The following is a 10,628-nucleotide window of genomic DNA, read 5'->3' on the forward strand; positions in this document are numbered from 1 at the left end:
GTTGCGATACGGCTTCATTCGTTCATACAGTAGATTGGGGGGAGGTTCAATTGAAGCTGAAAATAAGGAGCTCCACTCATACTCTTTGACGTCGGTAAAGCTTAGCGCTGCACACAAAAAAATGTTCTGACAGAAAAGGACATTTAAAGTGGCAATCCGTGACCTCAGCCATGTTGGGTGGATTGCTTCACAAGCCGCCGGAACTCCATTGATTCGGCTCTTTTTCTCGGGTCACTTGAGGTGGCGAGGATACTTTTCGGCGCTGCTCTTTTATTGACAGTTTACGGAAGCCCACGTCGATGCGCTGGCTTATCGAATCCACCGCCGCTGCCTTTCAGCTTCTTGCGAATGTCCGACCGGTGCATCAACAGACGATCACGCCGTCTAGCTTGAACAGTGCTTAGTATAGAAATACAATAACCCATGATTTGTCATATTATATTATTAATGTTGCCCACTCGGCATCCACTGCAGCCCAGGTCGTCCTGGAAAGGGGAGCCCTCCTCCTGTGGCTGTGACTATGGGATGCCTGATCTCCACGTGAAATGTGGGTTTGTGAAGCCCGTCAGGCCTGTGTTGTGATAAAAGGGCCGTATAAACGAACTTGATTTGACATTATTTTGCCAAGGAGGCGAACCCCTCCACCGACAGCCAGCATATCGAGGAGCACATGCACAACACATTCACCAGGTGTTCATGATAAAGTGCCGGCTCAATATATATCAATGCGATTGGTTTCATTTCATTTGAATCTTTCAACAAAATGCTCTCACGGATTACCACTTTAAGCACAATGGGCTAATTGCGTCACACCCACCGAGCCGGTCAGTCAGTATCGCCGCGACTCGAAACCGGCGTTGTTTACGTGCGCCACCGAGCCCCGGACTGGATGCTGCGGCGAAGGCGTCCGGGAGAAACGAGGCTCCTATTTATATCCCGTCCGCCATGCATCCCCGCTCACATCCTCTTTGCAAAAGTGTCAGATCCTCTTACGGGCGGCGGAGGCTTCTCCGCAGCCACAGGTGTTCTGTCCGTGCGGGCTGATATGCGGACGCACTGAACCCCCGCCCCCCGACCATCCAGCAACTACACTCCATACTCACACTGCTAATGACGTCACAACAAAACAACAACAACAACAACAAACAGTTTCAAAGTGGCCGGTGCGTGGGCACGTCAGAGCGCTCGGTTTTACCTTTCACCTGAGGCCGATCCAGGTCGGACCGCGCGGCTCCGTCCCGGGTGACGTGTCCGCGTGGGAGTAAGTCGTCGCTTCGGGACGAAACTGACGTTGCTGCCGCTAAAGTGGGAGAGACAGCGGAGAGAATGTTGTTTTTTTTTTTTTTTGCTCGGAGGGGGGATTGTCTCTCTCTCCCCCTGGACGCGCAGCGGCGCAACCTGTTGCCCGCACGTCAGACAGCTCTGCTCCCGCCCCTCTGCACCGCAGCCATTGGCGGATCCCGGGGCCGGGACAGGAAGGGGGCGGGCCTCTTCATCCCGGCCCCGCGGAGGGAGGTGGTTTCACACCTTCCTTCCACCCAGGGGTTCAAAGGTAGATTCATACTCCTTCCAGCTGTGGAGGGAAGGAGCACTCGGCGCTTTTACCTAAACAAAAGTACAAATACCCCGACACAAAATAACGAGTAGTAAAGGTGCCACACTGAGATATATATACTTAAAATAATAAAATACCTGTCATATCGGTGCCCTGATATAGCAGAGGCTATAATGGGAGACAAAGTGATTTGCACTTTTTTTTTTTAAATCATGCATATCCTTAAAATCATTCACAAAAATGACAGGTGGAGTCAGGGTGTAAAAAGACTGTGTGTGTGTGTAAAGTGTGTAAAAAAAAATAATAATAATTTTATATACATTTATAACTTAAGCAACCCAACTATGTTAGAAATGTATGACAGTAAAATTTGCATTGAAATGTTGTGGAGTAAAAGTCAAATGTCTCCGAAAGCAAATCTACTTCAGTGCAGATACTTGGAACAAGTCATTGTAGCGCGCTACTTTCCACCGCTGCTCCCCAAATCTATTCTTCCAGCATTGACTCTGCAACCGCAACAGCAGGAAACACAGTGTGAAACGCCGCTTGTGTTCGGAACCCAAATAGGGCAATTCTCTTATCATACATGTATATAAGCCAACAGTATAACTGAAGCCTGACATCGGCTGTGTTGTACTTTGTGAAACCCATTAGCCTATTCCTTTGGAAATGCTTCATCTTTCACTTTGATCTGAAAAATCATCAATTATTTACACACCTAAGGAAATGTAATTGTTATTGGTGTTAATTTATCTGGAGCACTGTGCTGTTTCTGTGCAGCCTTACGATGCATCTCGATGTGCTGTGACACCGACAAAAAAAGATTCCAATTCACCAATATAGCATCGTTGCAGTATTCTTTCCACTTCCATAGTTTGGACACGTGTGTAGGGGAGATGAGAGTTACATTGGGAGATTGATACTGAGGATGGAGGTTCCAGGCAAGAGGAAAAGAGGGAGACCAAAGAGAAGGTTTATGGATGTGGTGAGGGAGGACATGCAGGCGGTTGGTGTCAGGCAGGAAGATGCAGAGAACAGAAGGTATTGGAGGCAGATGATCCGCTGTGGCGACCCCTAACGGGAGCAGCCGAGACAAGAAGAGGTTGAGGCGAAATGAATGCCATGTCTTTGGATTGAGGAAGACTAGTATTGTAAATGTCCAGATACATTTCCAATGATAATTCATTGTTGGATTAAAAAAAAAAAAGGTCTGTCTGCATCTTGATGTAATTATCAAATTCAAATGCTCTGACTACACTTAAAATAGCGGTTAATGGAAAACAAATGGAACTGATTCACTGCAGGTGACAATAAAAGGAAAACTGTTAAATGATGTCAATATTATAAATGTGATTTCAAAGGGATTAACTCCAACATCGAGACACGATTGCAATATTGAAGTTACATCAGCAAATCTTTTTCAGCAGGTTAATAAACCCCCATTTTAATACAATTAGCAACCAAGTAAAAAAAATAAAACCGACATGGACATGTACAAAAAAAACAAAAAACAAAAAAAACAAACAAAAAAAACCAAAACAATTGTCTTTACTTCAGAGTTGAGTACCTTTCCCTTCCTTACTCGCAGGGTTCACTGGTTCCACCAGAGGGCGCCAGAGCAGAGCACACCAAACGGCACAAATAACGGTACAAAATGAGGAACGGCTGGAACAAAAAGGCAACTTGGACATTGGATTAAGAAGAAAAAAAAATAAAAATAAAAGGAACAGAGAAGGGAGATAAGTTATAAACACCTTCTACTGCGACACAGACTCTGTAGTTATTTGGTCAACTGCGAGGCCTCTTACAGAGACCAGCAGAGGGAAAAACAAAAACAAAGAAATGGACATTACTGCATCGGTTCACATGCAACTCAAATAAAGAGGAAGAAAAAAAATGATATGACAGGATGCCACTATTTGCTACAGCAAAACCACCCAAAAGCACTGATTTCACAATTAACTTGTACTCTGGAGAGATATATAAAAGAAAATGGTTGATTCAATGTCGAAAAGAAACATCAAATCGTCAGAACAAAGATATTTCTTTTCAGATTCAGATCATCTTCGTTCTCCGCAAAGTCTGGACTAATGTTCTGCCTTAGTATTTACATGTATTATGGTAATAATGGTTGAGGTGAGAGCGGTGCAGACTGGTATCCTTTGGATTAATCAGCACTTGGTCAAAATGACAGAATACGGGGGAGAAGTCATAGGATTTGAGTGTGTGTGTGTGTGTGTGTGTGCCATATTGCAATTGTGATTTATTAGCCGATTTTCAATTTAATTTGATTGTAATTCACACCAAAATATGCCATCGTCAACTCAATTTTATTTTAAGCAAGAGACTGGGTGAGCTCGTAGCCCTGAAATCACAACACACGGATAGTTAGTGTCAACGTATCAACATGCTTGTGGGGGAAAAAAAATAAACATTACAATCTTTTTTCGTCACCTGCTCTTAGCCCACACTCACTCTGGGGTGGAGGAAGTCATTTGACGGCGTGGGAGCTTTTTAACCAGTCAGTCTCAACGTGTGTGAGGTAGTGTGTTGGTGTCAGTGCTTTGCTGGTCGGCACGATCGATATTGGTAAATTTTGGGGAGTTTGACATTCAGTATATGATTTGACTATAATGGGCATCTGGGGCAGAATTAATTGCCTAGAGTCACTAAAAGTGCTATATATATATATATATATATATATATATATATATATATATATATATATATATATATATATATATATATATAGCACTTTGATACACACGTCGTTCAGTTAGAATAGAGCAAATAATGTCTCTTTTGTCGCTCTCTCCGATCCTTTCTTCCTGTACATGGTATTACCCGCCTCTCCTCTCCCCTTCGTCTCTAGCCCTCGTTGGCTGCCACCAGCTGGCCTAGTCCCTGGCGGACATACACAGCCTGAATCTCCTTGGTCTTGAGGCAGAAGTCACAGGCCCAAACGGCAGCGCTCTCTCGGGTGAGAAGCCCGTACGCAGGCTCCGTCAGGCCCGTGCACTCACGATGGAACCAGCGTTGGCACGAGGCCTCGCACAAGATGGCATCCTGATCATCATGCACCTCTGCAAGGCAGAAGCCACAAGGAAACACCATCCCAGGGCCGCCTAGTTTCCCAGGGCCGGAGCCTGGTCCGGTGGAGGGGGCGGTCGGGCCAGACGGTAGGGGAGATTGGGTGTTTGGGGTGGAGGTTGCGTTGGAAGCCGTGTTGGGGTTGCTGCCTGGGGTGTTGCCTCCGTTGTTGTTGGTCATGTTGTTCTGGGCTGAATTGGGGGGAGCGTTGGCCATGGGACCACCGGCACCCGGAGTGTTGTTCTGCTGATTGTAAGGGGTGGAGCCAGGGGCAGAATTAGGTGGAGTGGATTGTGGCTGCTGCTGCTGCTGCTGTTGTTGTTGCTGGGAGGAGTTGTTTGAGTTAGAGGCATTGGCATTGTTGGGTGGCTGAAGCTGATTGGGGGGTGGATGCTGGGGTTGGCCTGATCCATTCAAGGGACCAGTGGGTGACGAGTTGGGATTAGCCTGGGAGGGTGCTGACGGAGGCTGGCCTGGCGTATTGGCATTGGCCTGCTGGACGTCAGGGTGGCCAGGGAAGCCTCCTCCGGGCTGGGGTGGACCAGAGTTTGGAAGGGGCCCGGACGAAGAGTTGTTCGGAGGAGGGTTCAAATTAGGCTGTTGCTGTGGTTGCTGCTGTGGACCAGATTGAGGACCTCCTCCAAAGTTCTTCCCCTCCTCGTTCCCTGGACCCGGTGGACTTGGGCCAGGATATGGGCCATCTTGTGATGGCGGGAACTGTCCTTGAGGGGGCATACCTGGCAGCCCTCCCACCATGTTTCCTCCCGGACCACTGCCCATACCACCCATCATGTTCATTCCGGGAGGCATACCTCCCATTGGATTCATGGGGACAAGTGGGGGACCCCTTGGACCTCCACCACTAGGTAACGGAGGGCTGTTGAAGGGGTGACCCCCCTGTCCATGCTGCTGCTGAGGAGGCATGCCAAATCGAGGGTGGGGTCCGCCTCCTCCGGGACCCCCCATAGCCCCTGGTGACAGCACAGGGTTAAATCCAGGTCCAGGGTGCATGGGTGGGCTGAAGTTTGGGGGCATATTGAACTGAGAGGGGCCTCCAGGGGGAAATCCACCACCACCTGCTCCTCCGCCACCTCCACCCCCACCCCCAAAGCCAGGCATACCTCCAAAGCCTAGTTGATGGTGTGGTCCAGCATTGGATGGAGGACCAAAAGGTGGCCTCCGTCCAGGCTGCCCAGCACCTGGTCCTCCCATGAAGCCCATTCCTCCACCCATCCTGCCTCCGCCTCCATAACCACCAACTCCACCTGCCCCTGGATTGGGCAGGAAGGGAGCACCACCTGCTCCGCTAGGTCGAGATGGAGGGCTAAAGTCATCGTCAAAAGGGTTGGAGGCAACCAGGTGGTCCACCATGGGGGTGGGAGGTGGCGCGAACTCAGAGAGGTGGGAGAACCCCGCCGCCTAAGACGTAAGAGAAGATGTTGAATAAAAAGTGTCAACATTTGGACAAAATCAATGCTGCAGTGTACTTTGTTAAGACAACTGCATCGCATGTGTAAAATCGGATTGGACTGATACTGATACAGGTGTGAGAATACGTGCAATACAAACAATAAAAGCATTTCAGATATTGAAGACGATATCTGAAATCTTGATCAGATGTCCACACTGAAGGAAAATGTTCTACTAACCCCAAATTTACCTTCCAATTCAATATTGTTCAGTTAAGGAAACTGGGATCGTTATTCGGTATCAGTCGATTCTCAAATGTTAAGGATTCCCCGTCTGTATTGCTAGTGAAAAAGTGTTTAACGGTCCATTCGTCCCTTCAGCTCGGGTGAATTCTTACCTGAGTGTTCGATTTCCTCTTCTTTTTCTCCGGGCTCTTCATCTGTGAAGCTGAAATTGAGAATGTGAAAGGAGGGTGGAAACGACAGATAGACTATTAGCTACAGCAAATAAAAAAAGACCTCTACCGTTAATCTACCTCGTAAATCAACGATCGCTCAATCAAAACATCACATTTGAATTGGCCAATACCCCTTAGTGACAGAGCGGAGCAGCTTTAGACCTAGGGCCTCTCTGTTAAGTCCAACAGTTGGGATGGATTCAATGATGGGACATGGACTGGCATGAGGACAAGATGTTGGATATCCAGGCGTTACCACCACCAAGGGCATGAAGCCTTGGCTCGCAAATGACCCAGGCAGACCAAAATGACCCAGGCGAGAGAGGGGAGAGAGACCGAAAACAGAGGCAGAAGGAGGTAAGGTCAATGGGAGCAAGACAGGAAAAGACAAAAGACATGAAAACAAGGATACAACATTTTTTTTTTGGTGTGTGTGTGTGGGGGGGGGGGGGGGGTACATTGACAGCAAGAAAGACATGAACCCGTGTCACAGATCCGCTCTGGGAGAAACAGCCACCACCGGGGACAGTCGTGAAGTGTACACATGGGGAGGAGGCGAGGAGGGTTCGCTAAAACGGCACCAGGGCAGCCCATTGCAGCGCAGTAATGGATGGTTCCGATCGGATCGGGAGATGGGTGAAATCGATTCCTACCTTTGCCTCGTTTTCCTTGACCTTGTCCCGCCAGTAGTCTCCCCGATTCGGTAGCCATTAGCTAATATGACTGTTGGTGAAGTGGCATATCACCGTTCATATGCAAGAAAAAAAAAAAAAAAAAAAAGGAAAAAGGGAGGGGAAAAATGACGAAGTCTTGAAGGCTACGAGCCGAGCAGATGGGGAGGCAGCCTTCAGGTCGATTACGCCAAAATGGGATTCATCACAATGTTGGCTAACAACGTGTGTTTGCCTAAGAATCTCACCGGCCCAGGTCTGCAAACTCTACTTTCCAGCTGCAAATGTTTCGCCCACGCTGTCTGTCACGCCGGGATTTGGTCAACAACTCAAAAGACTTCTCAATAGTAATGACAATGATAGTAATAACAGTACGGCCAGCTCCGGGGAGGCCGGCTACAGAGCGGTGTGGATGAAGTTCAACCTGGCTGCACGACAGCCTCCACCACCGGGGAGGAGACGGTCGCCTGCTCCCTGGCTGGTTAGTCACAGTACCGGTACACCACTGTCACTAAGGTTACATCTTTTTTTGGCACCACGAGATGTACGTTTGTCATATCCACTCTGCGCACTCATGCAGAACATGTAAATATATATGCACACATTCCAATCGTTGGTACGGGGCTTTATTTATTTACTGTTTGTTGCTATTCAATTACCCTTTTTTTTCCACTTTTTCAATGTTTTGTAGGGGCCCAATTTTCTCTGTTGTAGTTTTTATTCCCTTACAGCGGTCGCCTACTTGTTGTCATGTGTGCTGCTGTAACACCGCAGTTTCCCCCCCGGGGACAAATAAAGAGTCTTTATAATATAACCTCATCAAAATAGCAGGAGCCCCCCCCCCCTCCCTCCCCTCCCCGGGATGATCACTAACAGATGTAGCGCTAGCGAGTTAGGCTAACCAGCTAGCCACGCTGTGCAGTGCGGGTAGCTAGGAAGCCCGACGGTTCCACCGAACAACCACAGCATGTAAAAGGGGGTTATTCAAATATCACGACACGCCCGGGAAAATAATAGACGTTCTCCATTTACGACAGCGGCGATTTGTCATATATTCATAGTGTTTACTATGGCGGCGTGAGCCTGCTAGCCGCCGCTAGCACAGGCAGCCCGCAGACTCTTGGAAGCAAACTATACCCTTTCTCCGTCGCTTGCTCTGCTGTCCTTTAATACGGGACTCTCTGGCGGGTCATTGCCGGCAAAGCAGTCCACACACGACGTGCGCTCGCTGTCTCGTCCCACCATTCACGCTATTTTTCATTCAAAAACGCAAATTTCGCCATAATGATCAGGGCCTTGTTTCGCCACCGGACAAAGAGGGACAAGCCGCGGAAGGTTCCAACTACACACACAAATGGGGGTGTCCCGAAACACCCTTCATTTGCATGTCATTATTTAAAAATATAGCCAAACCATCGGCTTTTAAACTCTATAATTTATTCAGCCGTGTGTGACTTTTACTTGGCTATTGAACGGGTTTCTCCTCTATATCGCTTCACACCCTGTGTGGTACTTGTATAATCTGCATATGTGGCGCGGTCCAGAATGAACCACTTTCAGAGTGGCTCTGGATCTGCACTAATTATCAATAAATGATCGATATCATAATATATATGTATATATATATATGTTCAATAAAAAACATAATGTTTACATACAATACTATGTTCACATCACCATTCATCAGACGGTGACGGTTTATTTTCTCAATTTATATTATTACTTACTGTATATTTAGTATTATTATTATTATTATTATTCGTATTCTTCTTCTTCTTCTTCTTATTATTATTATTATTATTATTATTATTATTATTATTATTATTATCATTTTTATTACTATTATAATTAGGGGTCCAGCCATTCTGAAATATTCTTGGAATTTTGACATCCAAAACTATCTGGAGCACCAACTTCGCCGTAACACACGAGCACGGTGACGTCTCGTTTGAACCGCGTTGTCACAAAAACTTTGTGGTGGAAGTTCCACCCAAATCGATCCACAAACACAGCAGACATTAGCGAAATACCGACCAAATTCGAAAAACTTTATCACAGACGCGGGGCCGAAATATGTCCAACCCAGCTCGAAGCACCTGGAACACATGCTTCGGCAGAACCTACGAACGCGGTTGAGGTCTCGTTGAAACCGCTATGTCACAAGGATCTTGTGGTTTAAGATGAGCAGATATTGGTAAAAAAAAAAACTTTGACTGCAAAACTTTCAGCTGGTCTTGCTTGACTCACTTGCCAGTATCCGTAAATAAAATGGAGGAGATGATATTTACAGTAAGACACTTTATGACATCATCGTATCTCTTACTATAAATGTACAGGTTCGGACTGAGATTGTCCAGGCGGGGGCCGTGTCCAGTGTGCGGCGAGCACTCCGTCACTCAGTGGAGACGTTTTTAAACTGTAAAACTAGTATAAAACCCAGTGAAGTTTAAAACACATCATATAAGTGATAAAATGAGAATAGATGATTAAATGAGAATAGAACTGCATAAATTATAAAAAGAGGAGTTTCTGTGGGCTTTCTGCTGGGGCTTTATGCCAGAAACAGTCAATGTATTATTATTATTATTATTATTATTATTATTAATAATATTATTAATATTATTATTATTATTATAATAATAATAATAATAATAATAATAATAACAATGATAATGATAATAATAATAACAATGATAATGATAATAATAATAATAATAATAATAATAATAATAATAATAATAATAATGTTGTTGTTGTTGTTATATTTTATAACAATATACGTTTTTTTTAACCAATATTTCATCATATTTCGGGAATCCGATGATCATTCTAGTCTACACCAGTGAACATCACCCCACCCCATGTGAATACCCACCACCCCCACCCTCCCTCCCAGTCCTTCCTGGTCCCCAAAGAAAAAAACACCTCACCCACGACCCACCCACACCCACCCACACCTACATCCACCCACCCATTCAGCTCCAGCCTCTGGTGTCAGATTGTAAAACACCAGGTTGGAGTCGGACCGAAAGCCGCTCCGCAGGGGCAGCAATCCACCCGTGGACGGAAAGAAAACGACAAATGTTTCTTTGTGTTTAACTGTGTTATATTTCTGTTTCCTTAAGTCTTTTTATTTTATTTTTTTTTTACCAAGGATTCGTGAAATCAATCTGGGCATTCGAAATTCTTCTGGCGCACAGATTTCCAAAAGCGCGTCTGAAAGAAAGGTACAAGTTGCATGGCTCTGGACCAGGGAAGACTTTATTTTTATTTTTATTTTTATTTTTATTTTTATTTTTCGGGGGGAGGGGCCTTTGAAAACCTTCCCAAACTATCTCACACGCCATGGCAAAGTGGTTCAAAGAGCTGCCCATCACCCTCACCCTGAGGAGGAACGGTACCGACAGGATCCGCTCGGCCTCCGAATCGAGCGCCGGCGAATCCG

The 10,628-nt window shown here is 46.1% G+C and overlaps 2 protein-coding genes across 4 annotated transcripts in view; one reads left to right on the forward strand and one right to left on the reverse strand.

Moving 5' to 3' along the window:
• Positions 1-4,323: 4,323 nt before the first annotated feature.
• On the reverse strand, positions 4,324-8,488 carry pygo2 (pygopus homolog 2). 3 transcript variants are annotated; one of them, XM_080006586.1, is made up of 3 exons: positions 8,321-8,488; positions 6,453-6,502; positions 4,324-6,064 (listed from the first exon to the last, which is right to left on the reverse strand). In XM_080006586.1, exons 2-3 carry the CDS (start codon positions 6,492-6,494, stop codon positions 4,424-4,426), a joined length of 1,683 nt encoding a protein of 560 aa, XP_079862712.1. In that variant the 5' UTR covers positions 6,495-6,502; positions 8,321-8,488; the 3' UTR covers positions 4,324-4,423. The 3 variants fall into 3 exon arrangements, with proteins under 3 accessions (XP_079862712.1, XP_079862710.1, XP_079862711.1); XM_080006584.1 differs by lacking the exon at positions 8,321-8,488 and adding an exon at positions 7,166-7,730; XM_080006585.1 differs by lacking the exon at positions 8,321-8,488 and adding an exon at positions 6,644-6,763.
• Positions 8,489-10,455: 1,967 nt separating this feature from the next.
• LOC307235051 (SH2 domain-containing adapter protein E-like) overlaps positions 10,456-10,628 on the forward strand; it is a gene marked incomplete at its 3' end in the record, with an annotated part of 8,156 nt that continues 7,983 nt past the window's right edge. The window contains exon 1 of the mRNA XM_080007013.1: positions 10,456-10,628. This exon is cut by the window's right edge and continues 365 nt beyond it. Within this exon, the coding sequence (XP_079863139.1) occupies positions 10,529-10,628 (100 nt within the window). The 5' untranslated portion in view covers positions 10,456-10,528.

Source organism: Zeus faber (genome assembly GCF_960531495.2).
Source record: "Zeus faber genome assembly, chromosome: 1".
Taxonomy (NCBI): Eukaryota; Metazoa; Chordata; class Actinopteri; order Zeiformes; family Zeidae; genus Zeus; species Zeus faber.

What these genes read in the sequence shown, in the direction of transcription:
- pygo2 (XM_080006584.1), bottom strand. Translation starts at nt 7,223, where the DNA reads ATGGCTACCGAATCGGGGAGACTACTGGCGGGACAAGGTCAAGGAAAA. An exon ending in TCAAGGAAAACGAGGCAAAG is followed by an intron (nt 6,503 to 7,165) that starts GTAGGAATCGAT and finishes TCTCAATTTCAG; the next exon opens with CTTCACAGATGAAGAGCCCG. An exon ending in AGAGGAAATCGAACACTCAG is followed by an intron (nt 6,065 to 6,452) that starts GTAAGAATTCAC and finishes CTTACGTCTTAG; the next exon opens with GCGGCGGGGTTCTCCCACCT.